At 36.4% G+C, this 17,284-nt stretch overlaps 1 protein-coding gene across 5 annotated transcripts in view; it reads left to right on the top strand.

Moving 5' to 3' along the window:
* Nucleotides 1-17,284, top strand: part of dennd1b (DENN/MADD domain containing 1B) — a 104,152-nt gene that overhangs the window by 59,494 nt on the left and 27,374 nt on the right. For all 5 annotated transcript variants that reach the window (XM_051908985.1, XM_051908987.1, XM_051908989.1 and 2 more), the window contains 4 exons: nucleotides 1,489-1,589; nucleotides 4,013-4,058; nucleotides 5,436-5,537; nucleotides 16,925-17,050. In XM_051908985.1, coding sequence (XP_051764945.1) covers nucleotides 1,489-1,589; nucleotides 4,013-4,058; nucleotides 5,436-5,537; nucleotides 16,925-17,050 — 375 coding nt within the window. The remainder of the gene's footprint in view (nucleotides 1-1,488; nucleotides 1,590-4,012; nucleotides 4,059-5,435; nucleotides 5,538-16,924; nucleotides 17,051-17,284) is intronic.

Here is a 17,284-nt window from a genome sequence, read left to right as displayed (position 1 = left end):
AATATCAAGAGTTAATGTGTTTTTGAATTCCACCTTTTAATGTTTATCTAGGTTTTGCCACCTCCTTTTTGTGCCCTCGTCTTTGAAAGAAGACGGCACGGCTTCACTTTCAAGTCAAGAATAAATCAAGCCAATTGGGCTTGTCTGTGGACATTGTTGAATTAATTGGAATGCGCCATTAGGTTTTCTTACCCATCTCTGCATGGTACGGAAGGGTTTGCCTCTAAGAAACTAGATGGCAGTCTGTTCGCAGTCAAAGAAAAGTGTTTCTTTGCAGTGCAATGACCTCTCAGCATGATTCATTTATTGGACCTTGAGAAAAAGGATCTCGAACAGAACGGGTCTTAAAGCTTTGATATCTTCCAAACTTCAGTTGGTGAGAAACGCCATAAATATTCATTTCTTTCTTCTAAATTGCCTGGACGAAATTAGATCTGTCACAACTAAAGCCTTTTAGTTCTTTTCAGAGAACTGCACAACAAATTTGCATATGTTACAATGCATGGCACTAAATAACTGTTAATTAAAGCTGTACTATTTCTTGACTCGATAGGTCACGTCTTATCTGGAGCGGTTGCTTTCGAACACAATGTCACAGAACTCAATGAACACAACAACAACACGCAACCAGCCTTACACCTTGCGCACAGTTGAATACTGACGGGATTCCGGATTTAAACTGATCTCTTTGAAGCTAGCTGTTGTGCCACGGCCAAGCTTGGTTGGTTTCAGTGGTCAATTGTGATATTGTGTGTGTCAGTGAGCAGGGGGGGTCTCTTGATACTTCGGAGCCATGGTTCACACATATTACTGGAAGCTCCAATTGTCAAGACCCCTTCTTCCAGCCCCTACTCCCCATGGTATTCCAACAGCTCACAGTCTCTCTTGGCTAACTCATGTTTCATTCTTTGGCAATTTGCCCTAATGAAGTCCCAGAGGAGCCTTCAGACCTCTGTTCTTTTTCCATATTTAATCATGTTATTTTAATCTGGAAGATGAGGAAGCTCTGGCGTGTGTGCGTGTGCCACACAGGTCATTACAACTGCTAGGTAGCCATGAGGGGGAATCAGGGTGTGGTGAGGGGTCACTTGGGTGTTCACTCATTAAACATCCACACCAGCAATGTAATTAAGTGTTCGCTTCTTGTAGAGTCAGATTATTTACTGTGTGTATGTGTATAACCGTAATAAAGCATCATTAATTTTGTATCAGTGTTGGAGACACTACACATTTGACACTTTGTGCTTTGGTGTATTTTTAGTCCCTTGATTGATGCCCCAATTTTGGATTTGAACCTGTGCTGTTCACATCAGAAAAAAAACACGCTTAATCAGCTTGTGATGTTTAGATAAAAAGAATAACTATCTAATTCAGCCTGCTCTCCTGGTCTGCAATAAATGCAATCCCCTGTAGTGCGTATTCATTGATGGAGACCATCATATGAAGGAGCTCACGTCTTTTTTTTTCTTTTCTTTTTTTTTGTCGTAGTTAACTGCATGCGTGCAAGGGTCCACCGCTATGCTCTACCCTATGCATTGGCAGCACATCTTCATCCCTGTACTTCCTCCTCACCTGCTGGATTACTGCTGGTAAGAGCTCATCTGCACACTTACACACTTATACATATGTCTCATTTGTATCTCACTCAAACTTGGGCTGTTGCTTTCTGAGCTTTAGAGCTGTATGATGTTTGTGCTTTAGGCCTTTAGAGTCAATTTGACCAGCTTTTACATTTAAAGTTAGCTTTGAACGTCATAAGCAAAACTTGACGGGACCCATGGAATCCAAGTTTTCTGCACCGATTGGGGAAAATCTGTGCAATTCTGTGGATTGCATTTTAAGCTGATATTACTGCATTCTATGTCGAAACCATTATAATCTTAAGCCAAATTGTCTGTCTGTCTGTGTCTGTCTGTGTCTGTCTGTCTGTCTATGTATCTATATGTATGTATGTATCTGTCTGTCTTTTTATTGTTCTGTCTGTCTGTCTGTCTGTCTGTGTCTGTCTGTCTTTTTATTGTTATATCTATCTGTCTGTCTGTCTATCTATCTCTGTCTGTCTTTCTTTTTATTGTTATATCTATCGGTCTGTCTATCGGTCTATCTGTCTGTCGGTCTATCTGTCCGTTTGGCATTTAATATCTTTTTTATCCATCTATCTATCTGTCTGTCTGTCTGTCTGTCTGTCTGTCTTTTTATTGTTATATCTATCTGTCTGTCTGTCTATCTATCTCTGTCTGTCTTTCTTTTTATTGTTATATCTATCTATCGGTCTATCTGTCTGTCGGTCTATCTGTCCGTTTGGCATTTAATATCTTTTTTATCCGTCTATCTGTCTGTCTGTCTGTCTGTCTGTCTGTCTGTCTATCTATCGTCTGTCTATCTATCTATCGTCTGTCTATGTATCTATCGTCTGTCTATCGTCTATGTATCTATCGTCTGTCTATCGTCTATGTATCTATCGTCTGTCTATCATCTATGTATCTATCGTCTGTCTATGTATCTATGTATGTATCTATCTGTCTTTTTATTGTTCTATCTATTTATCTATATGTATCTATGTATGTATGTATGTATCCGTCTGTCTGTCTTTTTATTGTTCTATCTGTCTGTCTGTCTCTTTTTATTATCTATTTATCTATCTGTCTGTCTGTTTCATCTGTCTTCTTTATCTGTCCATCTGTCCGTCTGTCTGCCTTCTATCTGTTTGTTCGTCTATCTACAAAATAGATTTTTTTTTTTTTTTTTTTTTCTATAATTCTCTTTTACACAATATTTCATTTTAAATTTACTTAAAAAATTGAAAAGGTCAGACTTCTGTTAATCGGCCAAGCAGGTACAGTTTCCGAATTCGTCCAGACTTTAGGCAGTTAATTGGCCTGACCGATATACTCTCGGTCCATCAGTAACATGGAGTTTCTAAACATGCAATACCAACTTCTGAAATACCCCTCATCCTAATGAATATGTTTCACAGTGTCTGGGATCTCAAAGGGTTTATGAAGGACATGATTTATTAACACTAATGCCACCTCGCCAAGTCCAGCATGCAATCTACTTTTCTTTTTCTCTTTTTACCCATTAGAAACATATATACGGGTTGAGAGGCAGGCTGATTTCTGCATGCCGACTGTGGGCTAAAACCGTGACCACACTCTTAACTTACAGCCCTGCTGTATAGCTAGCAGAACACCCTATACCCTTAAATTGACAGACTTGTGCTGCCATGCTTGACACTAGAAACTATTTGTGGTCGAATAATACAGCGTTGATATAAATGCAGCTTTGAGAGTAGTGCCGTTTTCCACTCCAGGACAGACATCCGAGATGATTTATCATATTTTAGCTATCTAATTATACAAAAAAAAGCATTATCATATTATAAGGCTGTGCATCGCTCATAATGAACGCTATTAGAAATGATGGGAATTAGGCTGTCATAACAAAGTTACACTCACGGACAACAATGACGTGACAGGGCTCACCCCGTGCATGTGCGTGCGTGTCTGTGTGTCAGCGTGCCTGCATGTCAGTTAAATCCATGGCCTTAACAGATGCAGCGAAGGAGACTGCAGCTTATTAGCCACATAACCTGATTGAGCGAGCACTGTAGCGGCTACCCAAACCTATCTAATTACACGGCCCTGCCTCGCCCCGCTCTGCACCGAGACTCAAAAGTGACGCTCGCCAATTACACTAATCACCTTCACTGCTCAAAAGCACTCGTTCCGGGAAACGGACGAGGATGCCATTAAAGTTTAGCTCTTGATGCATGCTGCGTCAAAGATATGTCAATTTACGGTGATACTCGTTTATTATTTTTCCGTTCAGAATTGTTGGTCTGGTGTTATATTTGTTCTGTAATATGTATGGCTGTGTTTTGAATATTGTTATGCTGTATCTACACTGCGTTGGTAAAGAAAACAATGCATTTCTTGAATTATTAGTATTTTAAAATTGCCATAAAGCTGTTTTCATGTTGCTAATGGCTGCATTTTGTCTCTGTTCCTAGTGCGCCCATGCCATATCTGGTCGGAGTTCATCTCAGCCTTTTAGAGGTACGTCACATAAATCTTCCGTCAGCAGCCGTTCATCATCCTTAAAGTGTTTTATGTGAAGTTTGATCAGAAGCACACAAGTCGAGGCTTCCCAATATTACATAAACCATCATTATTTACTTTTTTTTTTTTTTTTCCACACCGGGTCATTTAAAAACCAACCGTTCCTCTGGATTCCAACCATCTGAGATGCTAATAACGCCCATCTACTTTGATGCATCATCACCGAGCGCAGAGAAACCTACAAAAATTGACACATTGTTTTTTTTTGCTTTTCATCTCCCGGGGCGCCCAAGAGAAATGAAAGAGCCAGAGAAACGGCTGTGAAACAAAGAGATGGTGCGTTCGGTTATTGAGAAATGGCATGTTGGTTGGAGGTAGACCTATAGCTTCATGCGCAGATCTGATAGCGCTGACAGTCGCGGCAGTGCTGGTGTTTATCACACGTTCGCCCGCTGACAGTCCCCCCCCCCACCCCTCCCTCCCCAATCCGGCTGCACGTAATTAGACCAAATCAGCACACGGGCCGCCGTAGCAGCGACTGTCAAAAATGACAAACCAGAAATTTTTTACACACTTGGCTGTTTCCCCCACCTGCACTGGAGGAATAATTATTGGATTTGTCGCCACTACCGTGACTACCATTGTGTGGAAGCATTACGCTGCTCAACACAGTGGTGCTTCCTTCAACATGCTTGAATAGTTTTATTATTTGATTAGGTGTTTTTATATCATAGTTGCAAATGTTACAAATATATATATATATATATATATATATAATATATATATAATATATTTCTTCTAGTGCTTTTAACTTTTTAATGTGCAATTTATTCACAAATAACATTCCAGTTGTACTAAATTATTTATTTTTAAATTGTGTTGATATTGATTCAAACATTTTGACTCTCATCCAAGAATTATTCTGTGAATCTTTTTTAGGTGCATAAGTGTTTTTGGAGCTGTTGTTGCTTTTTTTTTTTTTTTTTTTAGTTTTTTTTTAGAACATAATTTAAAAGCTTCATCTGGTTTCATTTATGGGAATCCGGTGTTTGCATTGTTAACTTAATCTGTTTAAATCTTGCCTGCTTTAGTCTTTATGTGGAGGTTTTGACGAAAAAAATGGGCTTTTGAAGAAAAAAATACAATGTTCTCTGAATAAAGAAACATCAGTAGTCTGGAAATGAATACTGTGAAAATGTTTACACTTTATTTTAGCCATTCACAATTTTTATGTTGCAAAAAAGTTTATACCGATACTTTGAATAAGCTACTGTTCAAAACAGTGTTTATTTATCACATTGTAAAGTTATTAAAACAGTCACAGGAAATGGGAATAGGCAGGACGGTGTGTTACAAAGTGTGTTGCATTTCCAGAGAGTAAAGAGCAGATCCCTGGAGGATGTGGTCATTCTGAACGTGGACACAAACACCCTAGAAAGCCCCACAGACGATCTGCACAACCTGCCCAGTGACGTGGTGAGTGTCCCAAAACAACACACACATTTACCTAGAAATCTAAATAGACTTGTATTGTTTTTATATAAACCTGATTGAAATTACTGTAGACTAACCATATAGCTTCCAAAAAATAGCTTACATTTTTAGCTTTAAAAAACAATATTTACTTTATTTTTGAATACTTTTTCCAAATTAAGACATCCACTCATGTCCACAAAAGGAGGCTGTCAAATAGAGTGTGTATGTGTGTATGTATATATAATATATATATATTATGCATATATGTGTGTATCCAGAGTAGAGCGAATATTTTTTTTTTTAAAGCTACTGTACATGCTTTCCAGAAGACATCAGAATATTAAAAATGAGAAATGATAAAGATGGACCTGTAGATGATGCAGTATTTAATTAATTTCATGCAGTATTCTGTATATTTTGATTATATAATTAATTATGTATATATATATATTAATTATAAAACCATATAATATATGAATTATTATAAATATTTTATATATTTACTGGAGGTATTATTTTTTTACTTTTGAGTATGTCTCCAAAGGGTTTCCCCTAATTTTACTAACTTCTGGGAACAGTTTTGTCCCTAAAGTAGTGAAAGTAAACCCACCTACACACACACACACACACACACACACACACACACACACACACACACACACACACACACACACACACACACACACACACCACACCAAACCAATATTATTGCCATTTTCTCCCATTCTCTTTTTCATCCACCTGCACATTTAAACAAACAGTGTCTTTCTGGTCAGAGGAACACACCGCATCTCTGTCCTCTCATCATTAGCAGACGCAGCCGTGAATCCCCAAAAACCACTCTCTGCAAACTTGCCCTGTGACGTTAAACGGCCGTCGCAATTCGCCAGCCATCTCTGTGAATTCAATCTCAAACTCCTGCCTTCATCTCCTTTTTTTAATCTTTTTTTTTTTTCTCCTTTCTGCCTGCCCAGTGGCACATCTCGCTAGAAGTCCTGGATTTTCTGAAGGCGTGGGGAAGAAGGGGGCCAATTATTAGATCCTGCTTTTCTGCCACCTGCCAGCGCCTTCTCTCTTTAATTAATGTTTAGGTGGCACGGTCAGTGCAACAGGGAAGTGCATCCAGCGTCAGGGTCAGAAACACGTCTGTCATCTGTCCTTTTGAACATAAAGAAACGTGTTTGTTTTTTTTCTTTCCTCTTCTCTTCTCGCGTTCTCTTTTTCTGTCCCGCTGGGGGGTGTGTTTTAACACTCCTATATGACTCGGTGGATCCCGCTGCTGTCTGTCCAAGCAGAAAAAGCCAGCCTGTTCTGTTATGCCATCTCAGCACTGGCATCCCATTTGTAAATTAAATTGCAAACCGAGAGCGTCGTAAAAAAAAAAAAAAAAAAGAAAAGAAAAAAGAGTTGGGTCTTTTGAAACTGACGGAGGGGAAAGAAAAACCTCTTTGTCTTCGTAGCGTGATAAATTAAGTGGCAGCTTCATGTTTGCTTTGATCCTCTCGTGCAATTTTTCATTGACTAATGATAGAACATATTCTGCATATCATGTTAAATTACCCCACCTGAATGTAAATGTCACCTACAATAATATATTTATCACTGCAAAAATTCATTTTTCTCTCCCTCTGGTTATCATACCTTTGGGGATATTAAAATTCATAACTCAAGGAATATGTTTAAGCAAAAGCTCTGGGTTTATCCCCCCCCCCCCTTAAATTGTCTTTCACATGGAGAAAGTGCCGTGCAAATTGGTGTTTAAAAAAGGACCAATTGATGGAATTTAATTGAATCAATTAATTTGATTCACTTTTTTGCTTTTCATTATTTAAATACACACTTATTTAGAGATTTAAGCATGTCTGGCCTCTACAAAAATCAATGCATTTTACAACTATAAAGCAAAATATAATATAACTGACCCTGGAGCGTTTCTTTTTTCTTTTCTTTCCTCCCAAGTCTTTTATTGATTCAAGCCGAACCTTTTGAGATTCATCTAATTAAGTGTTTGAAGGTTTTTTTTTTTTTTTTTTTTTTTTTTTACCATGTGGACTTTATTATTCGGAGAGTCTGACCACTAGGCCCGCTTTCAGACGGGTCAGGGGTGACAGTTGTCCTGAATTACCTGGCCCTTTTTTCAGACGGGACCCTATGCTGTGCTCTCTGCTGTCTGTCACTTAATGGCAGTTTTTCCCAATTTCACACATAATATTTTAGATTTATTGACTATTAGAAATGCTACCACGCCAGTAGCGATTCCGTTCTGCACAAACCTACGGATTTTACAAATAGAGATAATAATTGCCGCGGCTCAGAAAGGATGTGGCGAACATTTGAATGATTTCAAACATGCCTTTTTATTGGAAACATCAGATGGGACAGGGTTGAAAGTCCACGGATTGTGTTTTTGGGTTGCAGTTTTAATCACTACACTTTTTGAAAGTGCCACACGAGGGTTCAAAATAAATTTAACGCTTTTAAATACTACGTTTTATTTTGTACATTGTGTGAAAATAAGATTAAAATGTCATCGCACTCTGAAGTGAGTGTAACGTGACTTTTTGATCCACTGTGTATATAAACATTAAAATAAAAATCACTTTAATGTTTTTTTTTTTTTTTTTTTTTGTGTAACTCTTCATGCTAACTTTATTTTTCAAACTAGATTTTTTTTGTTTTAGAAGGTGTTTGTCGCTGAAGTTTTTCTAGTGCCATCAAGAACTGAATTTATAAATATTTAGGAGATTTTAATGATGGGTGGTTGTAGATTTTGCAAAAAAAAGGAAGAAAAGAAATTATGTTAAAAGGAGAGTTTGCTCTCTCACAAATAAATGAAGGTGTTTTCCTTCTCCTTAAACATTGTGAAACTGTTGCTTTTTTTTTTTTTTTTATTCAATTATAATTGGATTTGGTAGCGGGTATGGCGTGTTTACTTGTGCAGTCATTAAAACGATCTAAAAATAGAAAATTATGAATCCATTGTGCTACCAAACAGCGCTGCAGTCTTATTTGGATGTGATTCTCTCTGTTCGCAGGTCCTGTATCAATCCTGAGACTGTTTTGATAAAATATTCCTTTTGACTTTATTACTTTTGTTCAAGTTACGCCAGATCTATTGTTTACTTTTCCAGTTTCTCTGTCTTTGCTGCTCGTGTCATTCCTGTTGTCTCCCTTTTCCTCTCTTCCACACAACTTATATTTGTACTTCCTCCGTTTGATCGTTTACCTTCTCAATCAACAGCAAAAATTCAAGTTTGCACACCCACCTCGTGTATATTAAGCTACCAAATGAAGGTTAACAAATTAATCAGAGAGAGCGCAATATCCGCACGCCTCCTCTGAGATCACCCTGCATGGTGTTTAATTGGGATTCGAGAGAAAACAAAAACAAGCACTACATCAGCTGACACACCAAACAATTACTGTTTGGGGAAAGTGGGAATGTTGCGTTCCTCAGTGCTCGTTCTATTTCAGGGCATCGCAAATCAAGCCTATTCAGGACCCTCTTAAAGGATCAGTTCGTTGTGCCGTAGTGTGTGGGACGGAACATACCAGGTGGGGCTCATTTCCGCTCCCAGTAGAGTAATGCAGTGTCCAGCCCTAAAGGCACCGCCATTATTGGTCTGTTGATGAACAATAACTGTACTTGATTGGCGCTTTTTTGCTTTAGACTCTGGATTCGCAGAGAGACAGAGTGAAATCAAATGCAGATGCCTTAAAAATCCAAGTTTTACATTCACATTTACGTTAAAAAATTTCCAGTCTGTTTTTTAGAGTTTGAATGCATTTGGGGAGGTTTTAATATTTTCATTTTTTTTACAAACTTGCAGTCTGTCTTCCATATACCAAAATTGAATAACTTGTGCATTCAGCATGCTTATGCACTGCTTATAGCAGTGATTGATGGAGTAATTTGCTTGGTGAATGCTAACTAGTGAATACTTTCGAGTGGTCATTTGTATTGGAGTTTCTTTCAGTTTGGTACTTGTTTATATATTTTTAACTGTCTGATAATTATAACATTTTTTTTTTTTACCATATTTTATTTATGTTTGATAAAGGTTTATTTTATTTTATATTATTTGTTTATTTATTGCTTGATTTATTTTAAATGTATGCTGTGTATTAAGAAAAATACACTATCCTTGTGTTTTGTTAGGAATCTTTAAGCATTTTTTGTTTGTTTGATAATGATTGTTTTATTAAGTTATACACTATTTATTTATTCATTAATTTACTTTATGCATGCATTGTATTAAGAAAAAGACACAAAACTGAATTTTTTTAAAGAAATCTTTAAGCATTGTTTGTTTGAAAATGATTGTTTTATTACTTTTATATTGTTATATACTTTTATTTGTTTATTCATTCATTCATTCACTTAATGTATACTGTGTTAAGAACAAGACACTGACCTGTGTTTTGTCAGCAATTCTTTAGCATTACGGTTGAAATACGCTTTGTCTTTGTGTTTTTCTAAAAGGATGTGAATTCAGTCAGCGTGTACATTTACTTTTCAGCCTATTGCACATCAAAAGAAAGCAGAAGATTTTCATATCTATTTCTTTTTCTTTGTAGTCCTCTAATTGCCTCCCAGCGGCTTTCCATCCCTGGACAGAATCCTTAACAAAACATATTTTTCCCTCTGTCTAAAAAAAAAAAAAAAAAAAAAAAAAGTCTTTCAGCCATACTCCAAAAGGGTCACAATGTAACCTGACAATATTGTGAGCTGATTTATTTACATGTCTAGATTATCATTGTAATTGGTCATTTCATAATGCTTTTTCTTTCTTCTTTATTTTTACTTATATTTATCATGTTTATTCATAAATTAATTGTATCAAAATACAGGCTTATTTAATATATAGAGATCAGGAGATCTGATGGATCTGGAGATATCTCTCTGTCATATATTATATATATATATATATACATAAAAATATATAAAATATATTGAAAAGAAATCTCTAGGCTGTAAAATCCATCAGATCTTCATTTATAAATCTGGGAGAAGTGTAAAATATATGCGTGAGGACATGACTGTGTGTAGCGCCTGTCTACGGCTTGTCCAGTTCAATGAATTAAAATCCCTTGACCATAAACAGCTCAGCTCTCGAGGAGGGACCTGTGTGTGTGTGTGTGTGTGTGTGTGTGTGTGTGTGTGTGTGTGTGTGTGTGTTCGCACAAGCGTCTCAGAAGTGCTGTTCTGTTGAAACTCAGGGTGTATAATAGAAGCCCACCGCAGAGCAGATCTCCATGGTATCATCCTTTAGAGCAGGAGACAGTGATGCACCTGCTAATTATCATCTCCAGCTGGTGAGTTAAATGGAGATCTGTTTTCAGGGCCACCTCTGACCCCGTGCTCTTTACTTGACGCACTTCAAACCCTGTTGGGGAGTCCATGCAGTAGAGTTTAATGAGGCCCTGTGTTTGCCCTCGACGGGCTCAGCGAGTCGGAGGCTGCACTTTCATCCTCAGCCATCCTCGCTTGATGTAAATTGAAAAGATCACAGCTATGGGGAGAAGACCTATAGTGGAAAGGCCTCTCTGCATAGATTATGAATATCATAACTCAACACAAGTCACCCCCCCTACCCCCCTCGCTACCCACCTTCTACAATACCATAGTTATAATTGGACCCAATGGGGGACTCTCCCTTTGATCAGATTATAGGCTGAATGACTTTACACTAAAAAATGTCACTGCCAAATAGGTTTATCACCTGTAGAGCTAAGCTCCCCTCTGATGCCCCACCCACTCACATCTCGTTAACGTTACTCAAAGTAAAGAAGTTAATTAGTCTGACTGATCAATTATTGGCTATGCTTGTGCCGCCCAGTTATTAAATTGAAGTGTATCACCAGCATTATCTGTGAACGTGATTTATGAATTGAATATTGACAGAGGAAAAATTGCATTGTAATGAACAGTAAGAGATCGCTTAATTTAGAAAATACACACACACATATATTATATTTATAAATAAAATATATATACACACACATATATATATATATATATATATACATAATAAATATACACAGTACACGCACATCTATTATGTAAACAAATGTTTACATTAATCGTTTGACAGCACTAATATATATATAAAATATGACGATCTCAGAGTTAAACTGTGTCAGAAAAAATTCATCTTAATTATGTCAGATAACACTTAAACAAAACATGGTCAGGTTAAAGTGTCAATAGTTTTTGGTTCCAAATTGTTATCAGTTTTACTGGTAGTCCACTGTATGAGGAATATGTCACAGTTTACTTTATTTTGCTATCCTCACTTACATAAATGAACTACAGTGTCCTGCACCCACTAGTAAAAAAAAAATATAAAAAATATATATATCTAGTGTCTGAATAATTTATTACAGTCAAACCAAAAATTATTCAGACACTAGATATATATATTTTTTATTTATTTTTTTTACTAGTGGGTGCAGGACACTATAGTTCATTTATGTAAGTGAGGATAGCAAAAGAAAGTAAACTGTGACATATTCCTCATACAGTGGACTACCAGTAAAACTGATACAAATTTGGAACCAAAAACTATTGACACTTTGACCTGACCATGTTTTGCTTAAGTGTTATCTGACATAAAGATGAATTTTTTCTGACACAGTTTAACTCTGAGATCGTCATATTTTATTACCATTTTTTAAACTATAGTGAATAAACTAATAATGAATGAAATGTTCAAGGTATCAGAATAAATTTTGGTTTGACTGTATGCGTGCGTGTGTGTGTGTGTGTGTGTGTGTGTGTATATAATATATATATATATATATATAATAATAATAATATAAAATGTAGTCATAAAACTCTAAATGGTGCAGGCTGATAGGTCCTTTACCTGCAGTCTGCAAGCAATAAATCGCATCACTGCTGCGTGGCAGAAGCTTATTGGCCTCTGCTGATCCTGCAGCCAATGAGATTGCTTGTTCAACATTTAAATAGTCTGGTTCAGTGTTTGCTGTAATCTGGTCCTGCAGCGCACTATCAGAGTTCCTCTGTAATCCTCCACCTCCCCAGCTCCACCTGCCTAGATCTGCTACAGGATTTATGTATGTCTATTTATGCTGCTGCAGCATATCTTACAGCATGTCTGTGTATCTACTAGCAGTAGCAGGTCCATACTTGCTCTGCAGCAGCAGCAGCATGAGTAGCAGATATAGTCCATGGAAACCAAATAAATTAACATTGCCATATTCAATAACATGCTGAAACTATTTTGAGACTTGTCATGATTGAAGTGTGTGTGTATTTTATATGCATTTACGACTTATATTTTTTCTATATACACCCAAATTAAATAAATAAATATTAGTACATGAATAATGTATTATAATAATATTAAATGAATACATATATATTTATTAATTTAATATATGTGAATTTAAGAGAGAGAGAGGGAGAGAGACAGAGAAAGGGATGTGTAATTGTAAGTAATAAATATTAAGTAATATTGTATAAATTGATTTTATTATATATACGCTTACATTTAATTCAGAAATATTTGAAGACGTTCTTGTGCACAACCTTTTGTTTCATCTCCTCTTATTTGCCCACTGGGTATGGTGAATGTTCTCTTGAGTGTGAGTGGCATTTTGCTTTCTTTGATTCTTCAAAAATGAAGACTGTTTAACGGATTGTTTGGGGAGAGCGAGAGAAGTGAGGGGAAAAAAGACAACGCATCAACATGAAATATTAATATGGCGCCAACTTTACATAAACATAAAAGCACTTAGCCAGTGTGAATATGGAGATGACACTTGTTAATTTAGCGCCGCTAAACTTCCTTTTTGATGCTTCTGAGTATTCGCCATATCCACTCAGGGACACTGTGAAAAAGAGACGTGTCCCAATAGGGATAAATAGAACAAAAGGCAACAAAAATTAAGCTTGTTCTATATGAAGAATGCCACATTCTGTGAACATCCGGAATGCAAATCTTCTTTCCACATTCAAAAGGGTCAATGGTGATTCACCAAAGTGGTTTTGTTGCATTCCTAAACTGAGCTGCCTCTTGGTATTCCGTGGACTGCCTAAATGCTCTCGTTTATGGTCCTTGCTTGATCTTCCCTAATGAAGCAATCTAAATGGATTATTGATATGCACGCTGCTCAGTGTCAATTGCAGGCGTGCAAATGAATTGCCAGCAGATGGTTATGAGCGCCACAGCATATGTAATCAATTTGGTTAACCTTACATTACCTGGATCAAGCACCGCTTCATGGTTCATCCCCATGTGTTCGTGCACCGCTGTGTCTCATGACAGGCTTGGATGCTTTAATACAGAAGGCTTGGGAGTATGGGGAAAAATCTGGAGGGTACATGCAATTCAAATACTTTTCCTTGGTTTTATTATTATAAATAAGTATGCATTTATAAATATGTGTGCATATTTCTTTTGGCTTATGGGTCAATTAATAAATAACATGTCACATTTTCATACGTTTTTAATGATTTTTATACCATTTTCAACAAAATTTTTAATGACTCTAAAAATGTCAAGTGGTTTTATTATCAAATAAATGAAACCTATTTTACTATATTTTTTCCAGAATAATTTTTATTTAATTTTAATTAATAAATTATTTTTTCAAAATGTAGTGTCATTTTGCGCCATGAATATCTTGACGTTTTTGGTCATGCCATTTGACAAATGACAGCATCAACTATAACCTTTGCTCTTTCAAATTTATACTATTTTAACAAAAGTTTTAACAGCACTAAAAATTTCAAGTGGTTTTATCAACAAATAAATTATAAAAGAAAATATTTAACTTTATTTTTTAATTAATTAATTCATTTTTCAAAATATTATATTTTTTCTTTGGGTCATGCCATTTGACGTATGACAACATGAACTAACCTTTGTTCTCTCTAAGGCTCTCTATGGTTTTCTTGTCACATGACAACAAAATGTTTTCTGCATGTTGGTTACACCCAGTGTTGGGGGGTAACGCATTACAAGTAACGAGTTACGTAATCAGATTACTTTTTTTCGAGTAATGAATAAAGTAACCCATGGCTTTTAAATTTACAACAAAATATCTGAGTTACTTTTTCAAATAAGTAACACGTTACTTTGTTTTCCCATTTTTTGCTCTGCTCTCCTGTCCCAATATTTAGAGAAATCAGGAGTGAGTTCAGAGGCGTTGTGTGCACTTTGTGAACATGATGGGTATTGTAGTTCTAGACCAAATATGAACATGTATTTAATCATGTCACTTGCACGAAAACAGATTCAGTATTTTTCAAAATTAATAAAAACAGTGAAATGCAAACTCAGAATATTAAGCAAACCATACAATAATTATGTTAAATAACATAAATATACTTTATGTATTTAATGTCACTTTATTAACCAATGTCTTTGCTGCTGACCTTTAATCCATCCATACCAATAAGCAAAAATGACTTTAGTTAAAGGGGGGGGTATCACACACAGTTTCTGCCAATCATGTTAATCTTGAGTACCTATAGAGTAGTAGTGCATCCTTCATATCTCCGAAAAGTCTTTAGTTTTATCATATTTTTAAAAAAAAAGATACATACGCTGTACTGAGTCTTTCTGACAACAGCCGAGCACCTGGAGGCGTATCCATGGATAACTTTTGAATCACTATAATGAATATAGTGTATAGTTATTGATGAATAATGAATTTATGTATTCACTACGTTCGTGTTGTTTACATTATATGCACTTAGGCGCCTATTGCCAACAAAACAGACATTTGAAGCAGTTTTACTCACCACCTGCGGTTCCGACTCATGACCGGGATCATTATCGCTGTGACCGCTCCATCATTCAGTTTCAAATGATCTGTAAATCCAGCATCGATCTGGGCCATGTTTATGAAACCATAAGCGCTGATCCTGAGGGCTCGAGCAGCCGCGGAAAAACACGAGATATTCTCCATTCATTTTAACCAATAAAAAAGTGATTGCAACTATCAGTTTCTATGGTTATTTTAATGACAAATATCGAGAGCGCATCAATGTAATCTGTGAGCACACATCTCTCAGCTCCACTTAACGCTGTGTTCTTTGGGAAGCAAGGTTCTTTCCCTCACAACCAAAAACACACTTCTTTGGTGACATTGTTGATTTTGTGGTCTAAAAACAAAGTGACAAATCTTTCTCGAGCAAGTCCTGTGCAGTGCTGCCGACGACTTTTGTAAAAGCCGAACGAAGCACGCTGATGGGCGTGCTCTTGCTCTTTTGCTCTGGTCGATGTATGCGCGCTCGCTCTTCCGGGGGAAGTGCCCGTACAAGGAATTCCATACTCGAAAAAAATGCCCGAAGTTTGTGAGCAATCTGAAGAGTATTTTTGGCACAGAATTACTCCGTTATACGTCCAACTCATTTTTTTTGAAACTTTGGCCATGTTTAGCATGAGAATCCAACTCTTTAACACTGTAAATAAGTCAGAATGCATGAAATAGCATTAGACCCCCCTTTAAACATCATATTTGTGTTTCTTTTTTTGTTTGTTTGTTTTTATTGCTGAAGTAAGTGTTGAACTTTCCTCTCCTGTGTCCTATTCTTCTGCAATCCAGAATGGCAGCACAGCTTAAGGTTTATTTGAGCTGCGCCCTCTACTGTACACGTGTGAATTTGCATTTCCTTCAGCCTGAGGCTTATTTGTTTCACTTAAGTTGTGAAAGGGCCTTTACATTTGCCAAAAAAGGACTTTTGTTTGTTTGTTTTTTTATTAAGAAAGAAACAAGCTAGTCCAGGACATGTGAGAAAAGGTAACATAAAAGTAACAAAACACATTACTTTCCATAAAAAGTAACTAAGTAACACAATTAGTTAATTTTCTAGGGAGTAACGCAATATTGTAACTCATTATTTTTGAAAGTAACTGCCCAACACTGGGTGCGTGACAGATTTCTTTGAATTTAAAGCAAAACCTCTTTTTTTTTTTTTTTTATTAAGAATGTCACTTTTTTAATGACATTACTTTTCTTCCACCTTTACATTTTTTAATTCAAAATTCGATATTCATCAGTATCGGACTCATTTTAAAAAGGAGCTAAAAGCAGACCAGTAGCAGGTAATTGTAAAGTATATAATGAAAGTATATGTACATCTACAGATTTAGGAAGTAGCTAGTAAGAAAGAGAAGGGTAAAAGAGAAGTCATTTTGCTCTCTGGCCCCACCCCTGCACACAGCACCATTGCTTCAATTAACAGAGCAGCAGGTGCTCTTGAGAGATAGAAGGCTTTTCTTTTATTTCTTTCTCTGGTTTTTAGGGTGGGGGGTGACCTGTAAATGTGACACATCACACTCTGAATGGGTTTGCCTGTTCCTCCACCTATTTCAGAGGTGTTAATTTAACTCTCTCTTTCTTTCTTTTAGGTCTCCAGTCTGAAGAGTAAGCTGAAAAAGCAGTCGACTGCTACAGGCAGTGGGGTGGCTCGGGCCTTTCTGCATGCTCAGGCTGCGCTGTTTGGCTCCTATCGGGATGCCCTGAGATATAAACCTGTAAGAAATATCACCTTATCATCGCTTTATCAACACCATATACCATCTTGATACATAATTTCATTATTTTATAAATATGCATTTATAAATATCTATTTATATTTTATTTTATGTAGATGTTAAGCCTGTTACAGATCTAGACTTTAAACTAAGAAGTGTCCTATTTTGTGTCAGTGTCAGATAAGATCATATTTCAAAATGATTTTATTTTTAACAAGTTTCAACAATGTCAAT

This window comes from Ctenopharyngodon idella, chromosome 10 (genome assembly GCF_019924925.1).
Source record: "Ctenopharyngodon idella isolate HZGC_01 chromosome 10, HZGC01, whole genome shotgun sequence".
Taxonomy (NCBI): Eukaryota; Metazoa; Chordata; class Actinopteri; order Cypriniformes; family Xenocyprididae; genus Ctenopharyngodon; species Ctenopharyngodon idella.
Note: the sequence above shows the minus strand (reverse complement) of the source record. Positions and strands in the feature narration are given on the sequence as shown.